Source organism: Asparagus officinalis, chromosome 2, assembly GCF_001876935.1.
Source record: "Asparagus officinalis chromosome 2, Aspof.V1, whole genome shotgun sequence".
Classification (NCBI taxonomy): Eukaryota; Viridiplantae; Streptophyta; class Magnoliopsida; order Asparagales; family Asparagaceae; genus Asparagus; species Asparagus officinalis.
In genome coordinates, this window is record NC_033795.1 from 34,790,016 (window position 1) to 34,815,886 (window position 25,871).

The following is a 25,871-nucleotide window of genomic DNA, read 5'->3' on the forward strand; positions in this document are numbered from 1 at the left end:
ATAAGGTATCACTTACAAGTTAATATTACTGTCCAAAGACTTGATATTAATGTTGTGCCAGATATCTTGGATGAGATTCGTCATTATTTGAATTTTATTGATTACTAATTATGGTTATTGATGTGAGCAATTTTGTTTTATTTCAGCTAATGCATTTGCTGCAACAATTTTTGCTAACATCAACTCAATTTCCATGCTAAATGGGACAAATTTTAAGGTTTGGAAAGAGAACATATTAATTGTTCTTGGCTGTATGGATCTTGACTATGCATTAAGAACTGAACAACCCCAACCTCTCAATGCGGATAGCACTCCTGATGCAAAGAAGGAGTATGAGAAATGGGAGCGTTCAAATCGCATGAGTCTTATGATCATTAAGCGCGGCGTTCCGGAAGCCTTCAGGGGCATAGAATCCGAAGGGATTACTAAGGCTAAAGATTTTCTTGCCGAAATTGAGAAGCGTTTTGCAAAAAACGATAAGGTAGAAACAAGCACGCTCTTAGCTCGCTTGATTTCAATAAAGTATAAGGGCAAAGGAAATATCAGGGAGTACATTATGGAAATGTCTTATATTGCTTCAAAGCTTAAGGTACTTAAACTCGATCTTTGTGATGAGTTATTGGTGCATCTGATTTTGTTGTCTCTTCCTACACTATTCAATCAGTTTAAGGTCAGTTATAACTGCCAAAAGGAGAAATGAACTCTAAATGAGCTCATTTCATACTGTGTGCAAGAAAAAGACAGGTTGAAGCAAGATAAGATAGAAAGTGCTTATTTTGCCTATGCCTCTAAGGATAAGGGCAAGAAAAGGAAGAATGATAATAAAGCTGCTAAGGGTCCAGTTCAGAAGAAACAACATAAGGATAATCAGGGTTGTTTCTTTTGTAACAAGCCTGGACACGTAAAGAAGGATTGTATAAAATATCACGCCTGGCGTGCTAATAAGGGTACGCTCCTCTTTGTGGGCGACGGACAATCGGTAGATGTGGAAGCAATTGGGCACTTTAGGTTGTTGTTAGGAACTGGTTATTATTTGGATTTAAAAGATACTTTTGTAGTACCGTCTTTTAGACGGAATTTGGTTTCTGTTTCTGTATTGGACAAATCAGGTTATTCTTGTTCATTTGGAAACAGTCAATTCAGTTTATCTTTTAATTCAAATGTTGTGGGAACCGGTTACTTGAGTATTTATGACAACCTATATTTGCTTGATACAATTGCTTCTTATAATGGATCCTTGCACGTGGAATCACGTGGTACTAAGCGTAAATTAAATAAGGAAAATTCGGCGACATTATGGCATAAGCGCTTGGGTCATATCTCAAAAGGTAGAGTTGAGCGTCTTGTGTCTGATGGTATTTTGGATTCCCTTGAATTTTCGGACTTCGACGTATGTATTGAATGTATCAAGGGAAAACAGACCAAAGTTAAGAGATTAGGTGCCAACAGATCTTCGGATGTCTTAGAATTGATACATACGGATATTTGTGGGCCATTCCCTATGGAATCCTGGAATGGTCAATAATATTTTATATCATTCATAGACGATTACTCACGTTATGGGTACCTATATCTTATTCATGAAAAATCTGAGTCTCTGGACATGTTTAAAGCCTATAAAGCTGAAGTTGAGAATCAACTCAACAGAAGAATTAAAACCGTTAGATCTGATCGTGGTGGTGAGTACTACTGTAGATATGATGGCTCAGGTGAACAACGTCCAGGACCATTTGCTAGATACCTAGAGGAATGCGGTATCGTCCTACAGTACACCAGGTGAACAACGTCCAGGACCATTTGCTAGATACCTAGAGGAATGCGGTATCGTCCTACAGTACACCATACCGGGTTCACCTAGCATGAATGGTGTATCTGAAAGACGAAACAGGACTCTTAAGGATATGGTAAGAAGTATGATTGCTCATTCTTCTTTACCAGAGTCTTAAGGATATGGTAAGAAGTATGATTGCTCATTCTTCTTTACCAGAGTCTCTCTGGGGAGAAGCACTAAAGACAGCATTCTTCTTTACCAGAGTCTCTCTGGGGAGAAGCACTAAAGACAGCAGCTTACATTCTGAATAGAGTAACAAGTAAATCAGTTGCTAAAACACCTTATGAGCTTTGGACTAGACGAAAGCCCAGTTTAAAGCATTTACATATTTGGGGATGTCCAGCTGAGGCAAGGCCTTATAGGCCAAATGAAAAGAAATTGGACTCCAAAACAGTTAGTAGCTACTTTATTGGGTACTCTGAACGCTTTAGGGGCTATAAGTTTTATGATCCCACACTAAGGAATATTTTTGAGACGGGAACAACAACATTCTTTAAGGATGTTGAGTTTGGGGGGAGAAATAAGGTTAGAGACATTAGTTTTGAGGAGAAATTAGCTTCAGATCCAATCCATACAGTTACTTTTGACAATATTCAGGTTCCTATACCTGTTGTTGCTCAAGAAGTAAATCCGGAACCTCAAGATGACAATGTTGAACAACCCCCTGTTCCAGAAGAACAAACTCAACAACCTCAAGAACCAGTGCCATTAAGGAGATCCACGAGAGAAAGGAGAAATGCTATTTCGGATGATTATATTGTATTTCTTCAAGAACATAAGGAAAGTAGTGAAATATTGGAAGATAATCCAATCAACTTCTCTCAGGCCATGAAAAGTTCTAACTCTCAGCAGTGGATTGATGCCATGAATGAAGAGTACAAGTCTATGCAAGACAATAAGGTTTGGGAACTTGTCCCATTACCAGAAGGTGCAAAACCAATTGGTTGTAAATGGATTTTTAAAACCAAGCGGGATGCAAATGGTAATGTGAAGAGGTATAAGGCACATCTTGTGGCTAAAGGCTATACTCAAAAGGAAGGCATTGATTATACAGAGACTTTCTCTCCGGTTTCATCGAAAGACTCTTTCAGAACAATCATGGTACTTCTCATTATGATCTTGAGTTACATCAGATGGATGTTAAGACTGCATTTCTCAATGAAGACATTGACGAGATGATTTATATGGTGCAACCAGAAAACTTTGTGTCAGGAGACCCAAAGAATATGGTCTGTAAATTAAGAAAATCCATCTATGGACTCAAGCAAGCTCCTCGTCAATGGTATCATAAGTTTCAACAAATAATTATCTCGTTCGGTTTTGAGATGAACATTGTTGATGACTGTGTATATCACAAGTTCAGTGGGAGTAAGTATATCTTTCTGGTTCTGTATGTCGATGACATATTGCTTGCCACTAATGATATAGGCATGCTGCACGAAACCAAGAGATTCTATCAAAGAATTTTGAGATGAAAGATCTTGGGGACGCCTCTTTTATATTAGGAATCCAGATACATTGAGATCGCTCTCGGGGTATTCTTGGATTATCACAAAAGAGCTATATCGATAAGGTACTTAAAAGGTTTGGCATGCAAGAATGCAGACTAGGAGACACCCCTGTGGCTAAAGGAGACAAATTTAGTCTCAATCAGTGCCCTAAAGGTAACATTGAAATTCAGAAAATACAGAAGATTCCTTATGCTTCGGCTGTAGGAAGTCTAATGTATGCTCAGGTATGTACGCGTCCGGATATTGCGTACATTGTTGGGATGTTAGGCAGATACTTAAGCAACCCTGGTATGGATCATTGCTCACATACAGAAAATCAGAACAGCTGGAGGTCATTGGGTACTCTGATTCTGATTTTGCTGGATGCCAAGATAGCAGAAAGTCTACATCAGGCTACATTTATATGTTAGCAGGAGGAGCTATATCATGAAAAAGTGTCAAATAAATAATTGTAGCTTCCTCCACTATGGCAGCAGAATTTGTAGCTTGCTATGAGGCATCCAATTAGGGAATATGGCTGTGAAACTTTGTCACGGGACTGCGCATTTTGGAAAATATGGAAAGACCACTAAGGTTATATTGTGACAATAAATCTGCAGTAATGTATTCCAATAACAACAGGAGCTCAACTAAGTCAAAACATATTGACATTAAGTTCCTGGTTGTGAAAGAAAGGGTACAGAGTGGACAGATATCCATAGAGCACATTGGGACAAACTCCATGATAGCTGATCCTCTTACTAAGGGATTACCACCTAAGGTCTTTCATGAGCATACTGCTCATATGGGTGTGGTATTATTTGAGGATATTATGTTTTAGTGGGAGTTTGTAATTGTGGTGCTTTATGTTTGGTTGTATTGTCTGATCAGAATAAAGTATTCAGTTAAGACACTCTGTTACATTATGTTTGGTTTTGACCTCACTAAGGAGGACCAGTTGAAAATAGACATGTACTGATCACATTGCATGTAATTTTCATGCTGCACATCCATGATTGATCTATGTCGTTTGATTGTATTGGTATATGTGACCATTGATGGGTCGAGTCACGATAAATGTGACGAAGGCCGCTTTGATCCTATATTGATATAGTCAATGGACGAGATTGTTCGGAAATACCTTTTCAGTGATAGCAATTTTTGAGCTCATAAGGTTATACACAATTTAAGGAATCATATGGTGCCCAAGTGGGAGATTGTTGGATTTAATCTAATAAATCTATTTGTGGGTACATATGATTAATCAATGTGTAGTGCTATCCTTCAGGATAACCCACTAAAGTGATCAATTAATTTGGGTTAATGAGTATTTAAATAAGTCATGGGGTTATATGTGCATATACCAAGTTGTAATTATGATTTGATGAGGGGCCAAATTGTAAATGTACAACATCTATAAATAAGGAGTTATGGTCCCTAATCTAGGGTTACATTCTCTAATTCTCTTCACCCCATCTAGAGAGAAATTTGGCTAGAGAAACTCTAAGGTTAGAAGATCCAAAACCCATCTCAAGTTTAATCTATGGATTCAGGTATAAGCTTCCGCTCTTTTATTTTGATTCTTGAAAATCTCTTTGAATTAATCATGGCTTTATGGTTTAGATCTCAAGTTTTGATTTAGATCTGTAACACTATTTACCCATTTTTTTTAAATATTTAAAATTTATAAATCAGCTAAAGTAATGGTTGGATAATAACAGCCGGATAATAACATTGTAGCATCATAAAAAAAAACTTGTAACATCTCTTTTAAATTAGTTATAATTGTCCATTCATCTTTAGTTATTCCATAAGTGCTACCAGAGCTAGAACTAGAAGAATAATAAACAATAAAATCATTTATAATTTTTTTATATCCTATTGCTACACTTAACATTGCATAGGTAGAATTCCACCTATGGTCAACATCTTTTGGAATTAGTCTAGGCTTTATATTTTTTCTTTTACAGAATTGTTTCCATCTTTTAATTCTTTATTCAGAAGCATTATGCATATAAGTTACCATCCTGACATTTTCTATCATGTGTTTAATTTCAGTAAATGCATTTCGAATAATTAAATTTAAAATATAACAGATACATCTAATATCACTACCACAAAATAGGTCTATGAGGACAATTTGTTAGGGATAGTTTAAAACTATCCCCTTAGCTGTCTAAAGAAACGGTTTTATGACGGTTCCAACCGTCACAATAGAGTCGAAGACAACACTTTAAAATAATGTGTTGGGGTTGAATTATGGTTACGAATAAATTCTGTAATGGGCTAAAGAGACGGATCCTATAGATTTTTATTTTTTTGTTTTGTGACCGAGCGCCACAATTTTCCCCCTAAATTTTCATTTGACCGCTCCGTAAAAACCCTAAAAACCATTCAAATCCCCAATTCTTCCCATCTCCCGATCTCCTCCTTTGCCTCTCATCCTCCTCCTCTCGAACTTCCCGCACATCTCCACGCCGACCTTGATGGTGTCGAGATCCCTTCGGACTAGCAGCGGCTCGTTTTCGCGAGAAAGCAGCTCAAGGATGGCAGAAACTTGAGAAATCCCCTTCAATGGCGGTGATCTTTGAAATCCCCCAAGAAACCAAACGAAACCAACCAAAAACCCAAAAAAATGCACTGCCTGATATGCTCTCGCTCCGCCGCCGCCAATGTCAGGTGCTGCAGCTCAAGAGTATTGAGTCGGCTAAGTGCAGGTTCAGTTTTGAAGCACATGGACTGATATGCAAACTGATACACAAATAGTTGGACTGGAATGCAAAAGGAGGAGAACATTAAAGATCACACTGTAATAAATAGTTACAATCAACTGTATGTAACTAATTGTCCATATTCTGTTACATTCTGTTACAAGTTAGTTCAGCACTGCTGTGCACGTGCACGAACTTAGATCTCAATTACAGGATGTATAAATACAGTGTTGTAAAATGAATACAATATGAAATGAATAATCAGTTCTCTTCCTCTATTGATACATCTTTTCTCTGTCTCATATCCCTATCTCTCTCTTCTTCTTTCAATTTCTCTTTTGATTCTTCTTCTTGAGATCCGCCATGGCCAGGAAGAGCAGCATCAGAGGCAGTCGAGGTACTCGTGCTTCACAATTGGTATCAGAGCATTTAGGAGAAGGAATTGCTGATGAAGGATTCCTGGGCAATGATGAGGAAACAAGGGCTGAAGAAATGACTGCGGATGAGAGAATTCTCAAAGTGGAGGATGCAATTCAACAACAAAAAGCAATTCTTCAACAACAAGGCTCTATTAACCAGCAAACATCTACGAGATTGGAGGAGAATTCAACAAAGTTGGATGGATTAGCTTCTCAGATGGAAATCTTAATCCAAGAACTCAAGAACTCAAAGGGGACTAACCAAGGAATCTTGGGATCAGGACCTAGGGAGGATCGCAGAATTCAAGGTTCAGGATCACAAGATGACAGAGAAATTTCCAGGCAAAGAGAGGGAACTAACCAAGGAATCTTGGGATCAGGACCTAGGGAAGATCGCAGAATCCAAGGTTCAGGATCACAGGATGACAGAGAGATTTTCAGGCAAAGAGTTCAAGAATCCAGCAAGAAAAGCTTTGATCAAGGACACAACTTCCTGGATCAAAGAGAATCTGTTTTCCAAGAGGATTTTCAACTAACTCACAGTTTTGGTAATCTCTCAACCCAAAAGAATTCGTTCTTTAACAACCAAAAACTAGTTCAACCAAAGTCTTTGCGCTTGGATTTTCCTTCCTTTTCTGGAATTGAAGATGTAATATCATGGCTAGATCAAACTGAACCTGCACTTAGCCGATTTAATACTCTTGAGCTGCAGCACCTGACAGCCGCCGTCTCAATAGCCGCCCCCGCTGAGTTTGTTTACGCCAATGAGAGAGCACCGAGCTCTTCCGGTCGTTTCGACGCTGAAGCGCTCGAGAAAGGAGCAAAGGCTTTGAGGGAAATCAGCAGTTCTCCTCTTGCCAAGCAGGTGTTCGATCATTTGCCTCAATGATGAAGATAAACTTTTGTTTTTGGATTAATTTGTAAATTTTATAGTTGCAGGTCGTGTTAGGTTTTTGAGTTGATGAGGAGTCAGGAGGAGACGAGGCTGGCAGAGATTACAGCCGAGAAGGCCCAGTATCAGGCCTTGATGGCCCAGAAAGAAGTGGCCAGTGTTCCTTTTTTCCCCAGTGCACTTTATTGAATTAATTGATATATTTTGTTTTTTGGACATCTGGATATTGTGTAGTTCAAGATAACTTGTAGATACTGAGCTAGATACAATGTTCATAATCATGGTCGCATTTCTTATTTCAAGAGCCATACGTGTGTTACAATCTCCATTGCATGAGCCATTTGTGTGTTATAATCTCCGCCACGGTACTTGTTTTCAAGAGCCGTTTCTGAGTCATGCACGAATTCATAATCTTCATCACATTGCTTACTTTTAAGGTCTATTTGTTATTTTCCATCCATTTCTTCAGTATTGTGCTATGTATCTATCAATGTTAGAGTTGTTAAGTATCTTGTTTTCAGGAGATGAACGTTTTTCGCCTTAATTCAATAAGAACTTAGGCCTCCCCTTCTAGGGATTTTTTGCTTTTCCTCGGTTATGATATAGATAAGACTAAGTGCTTACTTATCACATTGAGTCAACATGTATCAGTTTTGAGAGAAAGTATTGTACTTGGTCAAAAAACACCTACAAGACCTGTTTCTTTATTTATAATTCTATTTGAAGTTGTCTAATTGAATTGGTTACTGTATCCTTTACTCTAGACTCAGATTTATGTTTTTACCATGTACTTTCACTTGTTATTCACATATAATTGTATTTTAAAAAATGTATGTTACTAAAAGAATAACTTTATAACCTTTCGTTTTATTCTGTTATTTAACCCATTAGTTATGACTGATATACATGTTTCAATTTTTTTTGTTCATGCTTGCTTATGCATGATATTCATTGCTGCTACAAATGCAGATGGAGATGAATAAACAACAAGTAATTGGAAGGGGTTCTTTAGCATTTCATCCTACCAGCCATATTTCAATGTTGATAGTGATATCATTGTTGATAGGCTCATTAGTTTTGTGTATCCAACAAATGATTTCTACAGAAATATTGACATAAATTCTGATAGGTGAGTCATTTTCTTTCAAATCCTTCTTTCCCCCTCTTTATCTTACATGGATGTGCTTATAAATTTGAACTTAAAATGGCAAATAAGAAGGATTTGAAGTGTAGTTTTACATATGGCAAAATTTTGGATACAAGCGTATGAATATTCAACAGTGAGATAGCTTTAGTTGAGAAGGTATGCAATATGGACTTAATCATGGAATTACTGTTAAATTCCATAAGTAGTAGTCACCTTAAAAATGTAGACAGTCCACATGTAGTTATTAAAATGAGTCTAACGTTGTATTTAATTACCTGATCATACTTCCTGGACTTATTATGTACTGAAAATCTGAAACTAAAGCCCAAAAAATTTAAAATAAAGCAGATAGGAGATTCCCTTCTCTGATGAACTATTATTTCTTAATGTTTGAAAATATCACTAGCCTGCATATGTAAACCCACTTTACCTACTTTTTACTCATGTGTTATATATACTGCTAACCAATTTCTTCTTCTTCTTGATTTCATCTTTTTGACCGTCTCTTGCGGGGTCTTGTTTCATTGGATTGGTCATCTCTGTTATCATCTGGGGTCGCTATAACTGAAGATCATCTATTATTTTGTGAGATTTTTTATGTCAAAACTTTGATTTTTGTAGGTATGGCTCTGTTTGGATCACTACAACATTGGTATTTATATTTGTTGCCTTTGGAAATTGTGCTGCTTATCTGATACACCAGAGATATGAACAAGACGTAATATGGAACTTTAATGTCACATATGTGAACTGGGCAACAAGCATTGTTTATGGCTATGCACTTCTTGTACCAGCTACATTTTACTTCTTGCTTCAGTGTTTGCAGGCTATGATTCCTGAAGAGAAAGAGCCGACTACAAGTGAAAGTAGGGCTGTGATTCCCATTTCCTTATCATTTTTTTATTGTTGCAGATAGGCCCCTGTGTTAAAATTTTTCTTACTCTCTTTTCCAGAGTGTTGACGCTATTTGAATTCTGAAATCTTTGTAATTGTGCATGTCATTATTTAAACAGAGGATAATGAAAGAGGAATTTTAGTCATGTACTTTGGACAAAAGAAAAAACTTGTACTATATGTTTGGTTGTTTGCTTGTAAAATTTGGAGTTTCATTTCTTTGTTTGTGACACGAGCAGGTATAAATCATGGAGGTTTTGTTTTGTTTTGCTCTTTTTTAATTTTGAAAATTGTAGGTCTAAAAAATGTGTGATATCTGGATGATTTGCGTTGATCGATAAAAATTAAAAACCGTCCCCTTTGCTATATATAATTGTTTCCATATCTTGACATTTAAAAACCGTCCCTGTTGCTATATATAACTGTTCCCATATCTTGATCGGTCGAAATTGAAAACCGTCCCTATTGCTAATCGTCTCTTTAGGTATGAAAACCGTCCCCTTAGATCACAAACAAAATCGTTACCTTAGACAACAAAATCATCCTCCTAGATCAAACTCGAAACCATCTCCCTTGGTGCGTAAGCGTCACGGTAGTTTAAAAATATAACCGTCCCGTTGCCAAATAACCGTTACCATCTGTAAAAATATGAACCGTCCTAATAGGTAAACTGTCCCCAAATGTTATAAACAGGAACAGTTCACGAACCGCGCTACTTAGATCATGAATTGTCGCGTTAGACCAAAGACTACGGCAATAAAGGTATCGGATGAGTAACTGTTCCTTTAGGCCTATGAGGACGGTTTTATTGTCTAGCGAGACAGTTATAAACCGTCCCCATAGACCCATTATTTGATAGTGTATGAAAAAGATCACCATGACATAGCAATGATAGAGATGTTTTGATAAAATTAACAGCTACATTATTATTACTTGCATTATCTAGTGAAAGAGAAAATATTCTTTCTGAAATTTTTAGTTTTATAAGTTCTTCAATTATTAAATTTGTAATATTAATACCAGCAAGTGACTCTTCAATTGCAATAAAGGAAACAACTCTTTTAAACATTTGTTATTTTTCATCAATCCAGTGTGATGTGATACATAAATAATCTGTTTGTGCTCTAGATGTCCAAATATCAAAAGTTAAAAAAAATTTACAGTTTAAACTTTAAAAATAAGAAATTATTTTTTACTTGTTCATCCTGATAATGTTTTAAATATCACGTTGACAAGTTTGACGAGAAATTTTTTTAAATACGGGGTAAAACCCATCTCTAAATAAATCTTCAAATTCATCATCTTCTACAAATTTAAAAGAAAGATTTTTAAGAATGATAAATTTGATGACGCATTTTCTAGCACGGGTTGCGTCATAATTTTAACTACTGAGACTACTAGAAGATGGGGATTGAGAGATCATAGATTATCTGATATCACCTTGAGGCGTCTGGCCTTTGTTGTGTTTATCTAAATGGCGTTTGAGGTTGTTGGTGCCGCTCGTATGATGAGCTTGGAAAATCTTGCCGCACAACGCACACTTAGCCTTCTGGATGAGTATCCTACCGTGTTCATCCTTGGTGATGTCTATCTTCTCAAAAAATCCACACATCGGATCTCGGCCTTTTAGGAGCTCTTGGTGTAGAATCGTCACCACCGAATCTGAGATTTACATTGCTAGGATCGGTAGGAGTAGCTGTAGTAGGGGGGCTCATTTCAAGATCGGGAGTTAGGTTTTGCTCTTCATAATCAAATCCGGAAGCCATTTGATTGAAAAATTAGAGAGCTAAAGCGATTATTAGAGAGTATAAGAGAGTATAAGAGTGTATAAGAGAGTATTAGAGAGAAGTAGATGAGTTTTGGTGTGAGGTAAATAAATAAAAACCCCCCTCTATTTAAAGAGGCAACTCTCTAGACAAATGACCAAAATACCCTCATTTTGACCGTTTTTGGGCAAAACGACTAAAATAACCGTTATGACCGGGCCGGGCCGCAAAACGGTCACAAATGTGACCATTAATGCCGGGCCGGGCCGGGTTGGTCAAGCCCGACCCGACTTTTTCCCACAACGGTCACCTTAGGTGACCGTTGCGGCCGGGCCAGGCGACGCCTTTCAGGCCCGGATATTTTGCCCGGACAAAAAAAACATTGTTCCGACGCAGGGTCTGTTCCGAGCGACACGATGAGACTCGCAGCCCGCTACCCGTCCCGGTGAACCTGTTTTGTCCCGGCCGTTTCTGGGAAGTGCCCGTGAGGACGAGGCTCCCCAGGGGACCGGCGGGCTAAGCTTGAATTTATGGACAGGCCTATATGGAATAGAATCATTTAAATTGATATTATGTTGCATGGTATGATACACAAAAAATAATAGTCCCACAAAATAATATGAGTGTATGATATTTCAAAAAATAAAATAGTTATGTAGTGAATGACTTGTTAGTTTATGAGATAGTGGGGTTTAGTTACGAAAAAGATTATTGTATACATAGTTCCAAATTTGTCCTTAAAAAATTGTAAATTATCGAAAATTGTGAGTATAATTTCGGGATATGTTTAAATTTTTTCTAAAAGGTGAATTATATAGGGGCAGAACACTAAAAAAAAGCTTTTCTTAGATAATAGTATAAATAGATTATGCCTCACTAATTCTTGATTGATTTTGACTTAGTCCCTCAAATCATTAGAGTTGCTCATTTGGTCCATTAATGCTTCCTTAAGTTCTTTTGAAACTAGCACCTCTAACCAAGAATAGAAGTAGCCGTTAGAGGGTAATTAGTAACTAATTATCATTGAAATTGATATTTGATATACAAATTGTTTCCAGCTAATCCCTCTAATCCCTATTTTTACTCTTGATTAGAAGGAAAACTTTTAAAATACCCTAAGAATTGAGAGATCTAATAGCAATTTCAATGATTTGAGGGACTAATTCAAAATTTAAAATGCTTCAGCGACTAAGGGCCAGTTTGGTATTGCTTTTTCATGATGTTTCAGCTTAGTTTTATCAAGAAGCACCCAATAATGTTGTTTGATGAAAATACTTTTTACATGCTTATTGACACTGCTTCCGCTAAGGATGTGCTCTTAGAAGCAATTTGGGGATGGTTTTAAAAGCAGCTTGTGCTTTTTTAGTTTATAAATACTATATATACCTTTTATCTATTAACAATAATTATCAAGCACACTTTACCAAACACCTTAATTACTTTTTAAGCATTTTTGATATTTGATTATTAAGCTGTTATTTTCAGTAACTTATAAATGGTATTTCTATAAGTTGCTTTTATAAGCAACTTATTATAACCTTTAGCAACACTAGACTGGCCCTAATATTAGGGAAAAACCATTAGTTTTTTTTGACTACTTACGATATTAGTTCATCATATCTTTAATATTTGTGAGATTAATCTCCTAAATCATTAAATTTGCTATTAAGTCCCAAAATCATATAAGTTGTTTAAAATTAATGGGTACTTTACAAATCCACCTCATAAATTGACACCCATTTGAAAGTTATCCTCCATATCTGATGATTTGAGAAACTACCTCCAATTCTATGGAAGTCACTCTAAAAATATTCTGTTGGGAAATATTTTCAACTTGTTTTCTTTTTCAGCTATCACATATGGACAACGCGTTTGAACTTTTTACCCTTATAGTTTCATTTTGGCAGACAGACCTTATGAGTAAAATCTTTTTGTATTTTTTACCCCTGAAAGTTAAAAAAACACTTTAGGAGTTTATCTGCCAAAACAAAACTACATAAATAATAAGTTCAAAAACGACATACTATAGTGGCACATGATGTTTAAAATGAAACTACAGGAGCAACAAAAGTTCAGAATGCCACGCTAAGAGTCCAAGAACACACAATTTTTTTATTGCATTTTCTATGCATCTTACGATATTATGACTACAATACACTCGTACAGATGGCTAGAGTTAACAGGTTAATTAATTAACCTAATAAATCTCTATTAATCATCTCTTCCTAATCTTAGAGATAAACTAATTAACAATAATCACCTTTAGAGAAACACCAAACACTAAATAATTCTGCACTCAATAAACTAAATACATCTAATCACCGGCTTCTTATTCTACACTCTCAGAAATATCATAGCAATCTCTCTATCTTGAATGTTAATATTTTATATAATCAAGCAAATTGATGAAAAACTAATAGACCTACTTAAGAGCTTCTGCCACTCAATATTTATGTAGCAATTCTCTGCTTTAGATACTAAGAGGGTTTGCACATGAAAAACTGTGGTCAATGCCTTTTTCTAATTATAAATTAAACCTTGAAGTTAAAGGAGATTTTCTGATAACCCCTAAACTTAAGGGTGATTTTCTGCTATTTTGAAAGTTTTGAGAGGTCATTTGATAATCAGCCAAGTCAAGGATTTTTTCCGATATTTAACTAATTATTTATGTAGATATGCCTACATGTTGGGATGGTGAACTATCAAATCAAATTAAATTCTAAGATGTTCAAATTTGTATTTGTTTAAAATTATCGAATTGGAACCCGAGTTTGAATGTTTATATCTGGAGATTTTCGAATTTAAACTCAAATACTTGATATTTGATAAATATTCATAAATATTTATTAACATTTATCAGATATCAAAGTAAATTCATTCCGCTAAAGAATTTAATTTTAAAATAGTACTTAAATTCATAAATGAAAATTATTCCTTTATAACATATGATGTACATTTATTTAATTCAAAATTTTCATTAGAAAATGATTTAAGAATAGTTAAATCTCAAAACTAGTATATAAAACTTAAGTAAAAATGGTAAGTGGGTTGAAAATATTGCATCTTGTGTGGAATAATACAAATTAGAAGTGATCAAAAGTTATGTGAATATTGGATAAGTAAATGAATCGAATATACATCCAGTTAAATTCTATTCATTAATGAACTCGAACATTAAAAATTATTAGTTTAGTATTAAATGAACTACCAAATCAAATACAACTGAATAGTTACTCGAACAATTAAGGGGTTGCTTGGTTCATAGATTACATTTTGATGCATGTCACAGATCTTGAAAAATGATACTTAAAATATTATTTGTTTTAGATGGATATTGAAGAGAATTTGCATGAAGTGCGCAATCCAACAAAATTCAATGTTTGGTTGCACTTGAATTTTACTGAGGACATTATTGTAGAACATCCCAATCTTGTTTGTTTGGACATGCATTTTGATGAGATTTTATGGATATAAGAACTATTGATATACTTACCTCCCATAAAAGTACGTAAAGTTATTTTTTAACATACAAGAGGTATTCTTACTTTTACAATTTGTAATAAAATAATAATAAGAAGTCATGCTAAGACTCATAAAAAAGCGTAACAGTCAATATTTGAGAAATGCATTTCTTCTACTATAGAAAAATAATAAATAATGTTTAGAAAAAATTCAAAATGATCTAAAAGGTTACAAGTTCCAGTAGTAGAAATTAGTTACAGACTCTCTATAACTCACAAAAATAGATAAAGGCACAATCAATCCAAACACAGAAAGAAGAAACCTCAATGAGCTATACACACTTGATCTCATCAACTCAATGTAGTACTGGTGTTTTCCTTTACAAGTATATATAAACACTGTGAACTTGAATCGAACCTCCTCTACTCCAGAACAGAGCCAGTGAAATCAACTTCACCGGCTCCACGCTTGTCTGAAAAAATTATATTAGCATCTAAACACCCATTGAAAACTGTATATTTCAGCCATCCTACTACTTTAAAAAAGTGAGGATAGATGTTAAACTGGCCTTCACTCCAAAATATATAATTACTTAAATAAATTGAGTAATTGGCAAGGACTCCTTAGATGACAAGCTGAACCAATACCTGCAAGAAAAATTTTCATTCAATCTCTTCCGTATGAATAAATAATATTCAAAGATATAAAAAATAGTAAAATTAATTACTAGATCAACATTTGCAAAGATCAAATCATTATAACACTACCACTAGAAAGTATGAATTCAGTCGTCACTATGCTGCAAAAAAGCAAAAAAAAAAAAGAAAAAAAAGAAAAAAAAGAAAAAAAAGAAAAGAAAAAAGAGTCTAGAAAAATTCATAATTATGAATTGATAACTAAAATAAAAAAGTGGCTGCTAGGATCAATCATTTGCAAAGAAACACTAACGACCCATAAAAAATACATAATGAAAATCAAACAAATAGAGATGGCATCTAACAACAACAGTCAACTTAAAAAAAAGGTAATTGTTCTACCTGACAATTTCTTTGAAGATAACAAACTAAAAAAACTACTCATAACAGCCGTGAAACATATTTTCTCTAAGCAATTAAGAAGAAAAGAAACTAATACTTTGTAAGCAAATAAATGCTTCAAAACTCATCCAAATGAATTATATATTGCACAGGAGGCATTGGCATCATTTGCCAAGTCTTCGACATCCTTGGAATGCACTACTAAGAACCATAGCCGCGTGTATATATGCTTCTCAATCCAGACAATTTGAGAACGAAGAGGTTTCCACGATGGAGAACCTAGCTCCATCCTCATTCTTAGCATGACCCAATACCAGCTGATTAGAGAACCCGTCAAGTGCATACAAGCATTTGGACAGTTTTTCCAATCCAACGAAGGAGATGAGCGTTTCGAATCGAACAAGTCATAGCTAGCGCCAACCTTGCATGTCTATTATGATTATAAGCATGCTCGATCCCCCACTGAAGCTCTCGTTGAATTTTTCATTCAACACGGTTGCGATAGTGTTGAAAGCTTCCTTTTTCGAAATCCTTTACCAACCTTTCTTCCCGTTATAGCTTATTTAGCCAAGAAGGGAATCATGAAGAAGTTCGCTCACCAGGAACACTCAAAGAACACGTACACACGTGATCTACAGATTGAAGGAGCAGATTGAGAAGAAAGAGACGCACTAAAAAAAATTTATTAAAAGAAGAAAACTCAACTACAAACCAGCGTACAACCTGATGTTTAAATAGCTAACAAGAATAACAACTCAAATCAACAACCTAACAAACTCCTAATGATAAATCACAACTGCTAACAATCTCCTAATGACTCCAACAAACACGTACGTCAGGATTATTTTCCAACATACTCCCCCCTAATCTTGACATGGGGACTCCAGGTTTCTAACGCCAAGTAGCTCGCACATTTCTCCAAATTTTACTCTGGCAAGTGCTTTGGTCATGATATCAGCATGTTGCTCGTTTGTGCTCACATGCCTAACGACGATAAGTTCCTTTTCAACGCACTCGCGGATGAAGTGAAAACGCGTGTCGATGTGCTTGCTCCTCCCATGGAACACCGGATTCTTCATCAATGCAATTGCTGATTTGTTGTCGACGTAGAGGGTGATTGGTTTAGGATCTCGTCCGGTTACTTCGCTCAACAATGCCCTCAGCCATATGCCTTGGCAAGCTGCTACTGTGTGTGGCTGCCATAAACTCGGCTTCACATGATGATAACGCCACGCTCTTCTGCTTCTGCGATGCCCAAGATATCACATTCCCACAGAAGTAAAATGCCAATCCGCTTGTGCTCTTCCTGTCATCAACATCACCGGCGAGATTGCTGTCGCTGTACCCGACTAGGTTCTCATCTCCTCCCCTAGTATAACACAGGCCAAAGTTGATACTCCCCTTCACATACCTCAGTATCTGCTTGACAACTTGGAGATATGAACTTTGTGGCCTCTCCATATATCTGCTCACCATCCCGACAACGTAGGCCAGATCCGGTCGGGTGTGAAGCAAATATCTTAGGCTTCCAATCAGACGCATGTACTCAGTTGGGTTCACAGGCTCGCCTCCTTCTTCTTTTCTAAGCTCCAGCTTGGGCTCCATCGGGCATTTTGTGGGATTGCAATCACTCATACCTGCTAGCTCCAGTATTTTCTTGGAGTATGAGGCTTGCTTCAGTGAGATGCAATGATTCCTTTGCTCCACTTCAATGCCCAAATAGTATGAAAGATGTCCTAAGTCACTCATCTCAAGCTCTCTCATCATCTGCTGCTTAAATTGCCTGATCTCTCGTGCACTAGTACCAGTAACAATTAGGTCATCCACATAGACACCGATCACAAAGAGTTTCTGCATCTTTGTTTCCCCTGTAGACCGCCTGTTCTTGTGGACATTTCTCGAAACTGAGGCTCTTCAGACTCTTATCCAGCCGCATGTTCCACGCTCTAGGTGCTTGCCGTAGCCCGTAGAGTGCCTTAGATAATTTGTACACCTTGTCTTCTTGATTCTTCTTGATGTACCCCTCCGGCTGGCACACATACAGCCTTAGATAATTTGTACACCTTGTCTTCTTGATTCTTCTTGATGTACCCCTCCGGCTGGCACACATACACTTCTTCTTGGAGGTCGCCATTCAACTTCTTGATTCTTCTTGATGTACCCCTCCGGCTGGCACACATACACTTCTTCTTGGAGGTCGCCATTCAGAAAGGCTGACTTGACATCTATATGGTGAACCTCCCAACCTCGTTGAGCTGCAAGAGAGAGTAATAACCTCACAGTCTCCATCCTTGTCACTGGCGCAAAGACCTCCTCGACGTCAATGCCTTGTTGCTGCACGTACCCCTTTGCGAAGAGTCTCACCTTGTGCCTTCACCACATTTCCTTCCGAGTCCTTCTTGAGCTTGTACAGCCACTTGACTCCAATGGGCTTGTGTCCTGGTGGCAACTCGGTCAAGGACCAAGTCTTGTTCTTCTCGATGACATCAATTTCTTGTTGCATCACCACCAGCCACTGTTTCTCTTTAGCAGCCTCGCAGTACGTCACCGGTTCCTCGGCGGCGAGAAGGAATAGCTCGTGCTCACACTCGACCTCCTTGGTTTCAGCATAAATTTCCATTAGATCTCGGGGAAGCGCTTGGTGAAGTCGTCGGTGTCGTTGGAGTTGCCGCGCTCGGCTGATCCACATTGCCGCCACCTGCGACGTCGTGGTCTGGAGTAGTCACCGTAGGTGCAAGTATGTGTGAATTTGGCACCATGGGTGGGGAAACGGCCTCCTCCCGCTCGTGCTCTGGCTGGCATGATTCATCTCCTTTCTCAACAGTGAATGTTATCCAGCTTTCTGGATCATCGCTGAGATTGCTTCATCCCACTCCCATCTCTTCTCTTCATCAAACACAACATCTCTGCTCACATACAATTTGTTGCGCCGTGGATCGTATACACAGTGAGCTTTACTCCCGGCTTCCACACCAAGATACACCATGGGAGTGCTTCTATCGTCGAGCTTCTTCGAGAACACACTTGGCACCTTGACATATGCAGTGTACCCGAAAACCCTCAGGTGCTCCAGATGAGGCTTCCTGCTAGTCCACACCTCATAAGGGGTTGTGGTAGCCAAGGCTTTCATCGGTACTCGATTGAGTATGTAGACAGCATGCCTCACTGCCTCCCCCCATAGCTTTGCAGGCACACACATGCTCTTTAGTAAGCTCCTTGCCATCTCTAGGACAGTACGATTTCTTCGTTCAACAACGCCCTTTTTTGTGGTGTGTAGGGTGCTGTCAAGTGCCGCTGGATTCCTTCTTCTTCACACAGAGTCATGAACTGTTGAGACAAGAACTCACCACCACGATAAGTTCTCAACACCTTTATCTTGTGCTCAACCTCCTTCTAAATCAATGTCTTGAACTTCTTGAACGCCCCAAATGCTTCACTCTTCAGCTTGATCATATACACCCACATCATCCGGCTGTAGTCGTCAACAAAGAGGAGGAAATATCTATTGTCGGCGGGTGTCTCTGGAGTTATCGGTCCACACAAATCTGCGTGTACCAATTGTAGCGGGTGTTTGGCTCTGAAGTTCGCCTGGGAGAGGAAGGCATTCCTCGCTTACTTGGCCACAAGACATCCCTCGTACATCTACGTAGGATGATCGATCTTAGGGACGCTGTGTGCCATCTCTCGATCCCCCATCATCTTGAGTGCCTGTAAGCTTACGTGCCCTAGCCTCGCATGCCACAACCAAGCTGGATCCTCCATGCTTGCTGTCAAACAAATAGGTTCATAAATTTCCAACAAAACTTTGTAGAGCCTGTTTGGGGATCTCTTGACCTTGATCAACAGTCTCCCATTCCTGTCATATATCCACAGAAATGCTCCACACATAATAGCCCTACTGCCATCTTTAGAGAGCTGGCCAAGACTTATAATATTGCTACAAAGACTCGGTATAAAATATACCTCCGGTAGTAGTCGTTGTTCGCCGTTCTTGCATTGAAAAATGATGGACCCCTTCCCTTTGATTTGCACCATCGAGCCATCGCCAAACTTCACCCGCCCGTGAATGCTCTCATCCAGGTGCTTGAACATGGACGGCTGGCCTGTCATGTGGTTGTTGGCCCCATTGTCCAGGTACCACATGTCAGACTCGGCTGACGCCTTCTCATCTGTCTGCAGCTTCGGAATACCCTTCTCCTCGTTCAACAGTACCATGTTGCGTGTGCCCCCCGTGCACTCAGACAAGAGTAGTGCTGGATCATCATCTTGAACAAGGGTGAGATTGGTCTCCTCATCCCGGTGCTTACTGCGACACTCCGAGGCATAGTGCCCGAAGTTGTTGCAGTTGAAGCACTTGATCGTGCTCTTGTCTAGATCTCCTTCATGACCTCCGTTTTTTCCCTGGCGAGTACTGGTGCCACTGCTATGACCTCCATTGCTGCGGCCACGGCCACGGCCATGGCCACGACCGTGTGAGTTACCACAACCACGCCCGCAGTTGTTTTGAGAATATGATTCCTCTCCCCGTGATAACTTCGTGTCGGGTTTAGGATCCCCTCTTATTAGTAACGCCTGTTCATGCCAGCCGTTGTAGTCACGATAGAGTTCTTCATGCGCCTTTAAAGCACCAATTACCTCATCCACCTGCATGGTCTTGAGATTGCCGAACTACTCCATAGTCGTGGCAATCTACAAGAACTTTGGTGGCACACAGTGGAGAAGTTTCTTCACCACATGGCTCTCCTCCATTGTCTCCCTAAGAGAACGGATCTGTTTCACAAGGGTAGTGAGTTTCGTAGCGAACTCATCCACCGACTGCGCATCGCCCATGTGCAGATTCTCAAACTCTCACCGAAGTGCCTGGAGTTTGACTTCTTTCACACGTTCCACACCAACGTGCATGGTTCTGAGTGCCTCCCAGGCCTCACGGGCAGTCTCCTTGCCTGTGAGTTGAAGCATCGTCTCCTCCGAGATCGCCTGGTAGATGACGGCGAGCGCCATCTGATCCTTCTTCTCGTCCACCGATTCACCATCATCGGTGGCCTTGACTGCCGCCCAAACCCCTTGGGCGCGCATGTTGGCCTTCATCTTCATTACCCACGCCGGGTAATTCGACTATGATAGCATCGGGTACTTGAGGGTTACAGAGCCCTCTCTTGTCGTAGCTTGCGACGTTGCCGTGTCGGTGAGCTCCTCACTCCCGCTCTGGGATTTGCTTGGCGACGACATTTGCTTTGGCATACCAATGCTTTGATACCACTTGAAGAAGTTCGCTCACCAGGAACACTCAAAGAACACGTACACACATGATCTACAGATTGAAGGAGCAGATTGAGAAGAAAGAGACGCACTAAAAAAATTTATTAAAAGAAGAAAACTCAACTACAAACCAGTGTACAACCTGATGTTTAAATAGCTAACAAGAATAACAACTCAAATCAACCTAACAAACTCCTAATGATAAATCACAACTGCTAACAATCTCCTAATGACTCCAACAAACACGTACGTCAGGATTATTTCCCAACAAATCAAAAAGCCATCTTTCTCTTCACCCCATTTCTTATTTGGGACCTCCACTGACTCCGCTCCCATCCTTGCCAGCTTTCTTAATTAGAACTATTTTCTTTGTGCCTTCTTGATTTGGAGCTCAACTTCTGTATCATTGGGAAATCCATAGGAGCAGAATCAATGGGAAATCCGTAGGTACGTACCTCTGCCTCTTGGCATAACTGGTGATCTCAGCAAGAATTGCAAAAGGGGATCTTTCATCATATTTTAAGCCGTCACCCAAGTTAGATCGAGGATCAGAATGAGGATATCTAGTGGGAGTGACACCCAGTAGCGGAGCGAGGAATTTTAGCAACGGGGCTAAAAACCAAAAGAGGGGGAAAAGAAATAAAAATAAAAATAAAGCGCAAACCAGAACGAGATCCGGTTAAAGATGAGAGTTAATTAGGAGGTTGAGGGAATGTAGGTGGATTAGGAGGTTGAGATCTGATTAGGTCTTTGTGGATGAGAACAAAGAGAACCCTCATGAAAAACATAAATTACTTGCACTAGTAGAAAAATGAGCATTGGCGACGAGGAAATCCGTCGTCAATGCAGCAAAATCCGTCACCAATATACTTTCGCGACGGAGCGGAGTCCGTCATCAATAATCCTGTCGCCAATAGACATTGGCGACGGGGAAATCCGTCGCTAATGTATTGTCGACGGAAAACATTAGCGACGGGTAATGGCCGTGTATTCCCGTCGCCAATGTACATTGGCGACGGGTAATGCCCGTCGCCAATGTACATAATCAGGTAAAAAAATTATTTCTGCATTGCAAAGCCCCCCAATCCGGAATGCGTACTTGTTACTACCATTATTCACAATATATTGAACAATACTCACAATATCACATTTATCGATTCACATCCAACAATATTCACGTTCAACGATTCACATCCAACAATATTCACATTCACATCCAACAATATTAACATTTACATTCATCGATTCACATCCAACAATATTAACATTTAACAATTCACATATATACATAATCAGGAGGTCATAATATGTTCAACACAATCCAAAAGTCCACATAATCAGGAGGTCATAATATGTTCAACACAATCCAAAAGTCCACAAAAGTTACCAAAAAGTCTAACTCACTACTCACTCACTCATCATAGTCGTGGTCCCTATCGTCGTGATCCCTATCATCAGTGGCGGCTGCATCAGAATGCCGTACCGTACTGCTGCTTCCTACGACGGTACCTCCTCTAGACTAAAAAGAATGTAAATCAATATGAGAATATATTCCAAAATAGTCATAATAAATACATATATATAATATGACATATATACCTCTCCACCACTTGCAGCTGCATACTCATCAAATGCCAACACCATAATATCCGCGTATATAGACTGCGAAAGCAAGTCCTTTAAGGGTTGAGAATCAATGAGTCGCTGAACGACATCCCAAGTCGTTTGTGCACCACTTAACTCGTGCTTAATAGTGGGAAGAAAACTTAAAGCCAATGGAATTTCAACATTCTTCATCAAGTATTTTCCAATCTTACCCACGACAAATGACGTGTCACAGTGTCGCGTCGAGGTCACAGATTGGCTGCTAGGCTTATTGGTGGTGGTGAGTGTCTTAACTCTAGTACTTGACAGAGGCACTCTTCCTTTCTTTCTTGAGTGTAAACCGTTAACTTGTTATTCACCTAAAATTAATATATAACACATTATTGTGTTATATATCACACTACTACTTTTTTAAAATAATAAGGATACTTATTTGGGTAATTACCATTATGAAAATATATCATATTATTTGAGGTGCATGCTGAAGCGAAAGTAAAGGAGGAGACATTGTCCTCAATATTCAATAACCATGTAGAACATGAGGTCTAATTTAGGCAGCAATAACATAGGAAATCAGTAGGAAAAGAAAATGAGGTCTAATTTAGGAACAAAATACTCCTCAATATTCAATAACCATGTAGAACAGAATAATTTATTAAAAAAATTGAAAATACCTCTCTAAGCGGCTGGTCGAGGGCGACGGGTTGGCTGGTCGAGGGCGGCGTGCGGCGGCGGGTCGTCGAGGGCGCCGTGCGGTCGAGGGAGGCACTTATTTAGAGTTAATGATTAGATTATTTCAAAATTAGTCCCTCAAATCTTCAATATTTCAAAATTAGTATGATTGGCTATCTTCAATATTTCAAAATTACTCTTCAAAATTACTCACTCAAATCATGGAAATTTCTATTACATCCCTCAAATCATCATAATATTTACTATTAGGTCCCCTGGTTAACACCGGTTATATTTAAAGAAATATTCTTTTAAATCTAACTATTATTACTAGTTTCCCTTGACTTTTAATTATAAAAAGTTAACCCGTTTGGACCTAGTTGATAAGTTCTGGTATGATAAGTTAACCCGTTTCAAAATTAGTCCGATTGGCTATCTTCAATATTTCAAAATTACTCACTCAAATCATGGAAATTTCTATTACATCCCTCAAATCATCACAATATTTACTATTAGGTCCCTGGTTAACACCGATTATATTTAAAGAAATATTCTTTTAAATCTAACTATTATTACTAGTTTCCTTGACTTTTAATTTATGTATAACAAACCATATTGTTAATTATTATAGCATTAGTATCGGGGTAGAATACCTAGGAATAACTTTTCTCAGACAATAGCAATATATGCGTCTTAAACAATAATAGTAGATGTGTTTCATGAGCCTAGAGGTAGGGGTGGAAGTGAACCACATAATCAATTAACTGTTTAGTTATTATTCATCTAGCTATTCGATCAAATTTGATTCGCTATCTCATTTAACAATAAATGAATAGCTATTAGTTATTAAACTCATAAACAAATAGAAATTAACCAAATATGTATTCGATTTTCTTGGTCATTAAATCTTCGTTCAATTTGAGACATAATCTTAAATGGAAAAGACAATTTAGAGGGGGAAATTAGTAAAATGATGCTTGGGGGGGGGTATTTACAAATATATACAATGCTTGGGTATATATGTAAAAATTTCAAAAAAAAAGAAAGTAGTGGCGATCCAAGAGTTCGAACACAGGACCTGTTATATCATATTCGCTCGAACTCAATTTTGACGGCTCTTTCTCCTCTTAACCTTATAAAAAACTCCAAGAGAACTCTATCCAAACTATTTTCATCCGGTTTTTAGTGATTAAATCTAATTTATCTCCTCTCAGATTTATTAATGATGTTTACAGGCTCAAGTCCATCCGTGAAAACTACCAAGAGTAGTGGAGTTCATCGAATCTACTAGCATAAAGAATAAAAATAAATAAATTTTAAAACTAACATAGAATTCCTAATTAATTAAAAATATTTTAACATAAGAATCTGATAACATATGTATCTTTCCATCGCAAATGTTTGTATTGGCGATGGATTTCAAATTTGTCGTCAATACCCCGTCATTAATGCTCAGTTTTCTACCTGTTAGTGGTTATCTTTAGATTGATTTTCTTGAAAGTATAAAAATATGACTAGAAAACCACCCTCTTATATTGCTCATTAATTCCACTAATTTTTGAACAAGCAAGAGGTATTTTCACTAATTCCATTCATTTATTAACAAGAAAACTACTAGATTCATTCTACAAGCAAATTCAAATTCAGGAAGAATATATCACTTCTCCCTGAAGAAGGGACATGCCTCCAGTGACAAAGTTGCGGCTACAGCCTCCTCGACGATGACGCTAGAGGGGAGCAGAGGGCCCTTGAGAAGGCCACCAAACAACTGTCCTGGATCATTGTAGACTTTCACGTCCTCACCTCTCAAGCTATCATCTACCTGCGTAGAACAAAATAGTATTAGACTACATTTAAAATATTATAGATTTGAGGGACTAATATTAAAATAATTCTTAATTTTTTGTGGGGCCACTCATTAACAATGGGATAATCAATTACTAATGTTAATTTTTTACGATGGCGACGGACATTGGCGACGGATTCGATTCGTCGCCAATAAGTATTGGCGATGTATTCGAATTCGTCGCCAATAAGTATTAGCGACGGAACATTGGTGACGGATCGAATCCGTCGCCAATACTTATTGGCGACGGATCGAATTTGTCGCCAATGTGTATTGGCGACGGATCGAATCTGTCGCCAATAAGTATTGGCGACGAAACATTGGTGACGGATCACATCCGTCGCCAATACTTATTGGCGACAGATTCGATCCGTCCCCAATACTTAGTGGCGAAAAATTTGATCCGTCGCCAATAAGTATTGGCGACGAAACATTAGTGACGGATCAATTCCGTCGCTAATACGTATTGGCGACGCATCATTTCCGTCGCCAATACTTATTGGCGACGGATAGAATCTGTCGCTAATAAGTATTGGCGACGGAACATTGGCGACGGATCTATTCCGTCGCCAATATGCCCAATGTTTTTCCGTCGCCTAAGGTTATGGGCGACGGAAAACATTGGCGACGGATTGAAATCCGTCGCCAATACAAACATTGGCGACGGGAACAACCCCGTCGCCAATGTTCCGTCGCCAATACCCCGCTGCCAATACTTAGTTTTCTACTAGTGTTGGGGATTTGTTCGTGATCTATTCATAAGTCAAGAGAGGAAAAGAGGAGTTTTGAGAAAGTCTGAATTTTATCTCTATGATTTATAAAATCACTATTAACTAATTA

At 38.3% G+C, this 25,871-nt stretch overlaps 3 protein-coding genes across 5 annotated transcripts; all 3 read right to left on the reverse strand.

Moving 5' to 3' along the window:
- Nucleotides 15,407-17,506, reverse strand: LOC109831045 (uncharacterized mitochondrial protein AtMg00810-like). Its single transcript, XM_020398384.1, has 2 exons — nt 16,792-17,506; nt 15,407-15,411 (listed from the first exon to the last, which is right to left on the reverse strand). The coding sequence occupies exons 1-2, from the start codon at nt 17,504-17,506 to the stop codon at nt 15,407-15,409; spliced, it is 720 nt and encodes a 239-aa protein (XP_020253973.1).
- Nucleotides 19,292-20,299, reverse strand: LOC109831046. Its single transcript, XM_020398385.1, has one exon. It carries the CDS (start codon nt 20,297-20,299, stop codon nt 19,292-19,294), a length of 1,008 nt encoding a protein of 335 aa, XP_020253974.1.
- On the reverse strand, nt 22,124-23,275 carry LOC109830649. Of its 3 annotated transcripts, XR_002244369.1 has the most exons (3): nt 23,188-23,275; nt 22,508-22,570; nt 22,124-22,427 (listed from the first exon to the last, which is right to left on the reverse strand). XR_002244369.1 is itself a non-coding variant. In XM_020397972.1 (2 exons), exons 1-2 carry the CDS (start codon nt 22,703-22,705, stop codon nt 22,320-22,322), a joined length of 306 nt encoding a protein of 101 aa, XP_020253561.1. In that variant the 5' UTR covers nt 22,706-23,176; the 3' UTR covers nt 22,124-22,319. The 3 variants fall into 3 exon arrangements, 1 of the variants encoding a protein (XP_020253561.1); XR_002244368.1 differs by lacking the exon at nt 22,508-22,570; XM_020397972.1 differs by lacking the exon at nt 23,188-23,275 and having other exon boundaries at nt 22,508-23,176.

Excerpts from the sequence above, each read along its gene's own strand:
- LOC109831045 (XM_020398384.1), bottom strand. The coding sequence starts at position 17,506 with ATGCAGAAACTCTTTGTGATCGGTGTCTATGTGGATGACCTAATTGTT.
- LOC109831046 (XM_020398385.1), bottom strand. The coding sequence starts at position 20,299 with ATGCAGGTGGATGAGGTAATTGGTGCTTTAAAGGCGCATGAAGAACTC.
- LOC109830649 (XM_020397972.1), bottom strand. The coding sequence starts at position 22,705 with ATGAAGAATGTTGAAATTCCATTGGCTTTAAGTTTTCTTCCCACTATT. Across the intron at positions 22,428-22,507 it reads CAGCTGCAAGTGGTGGAGAG|TCTAGAGGAGGTACCGTCGT; the intron begins GTATATATGTCA and ends CATTCTTTTTAG.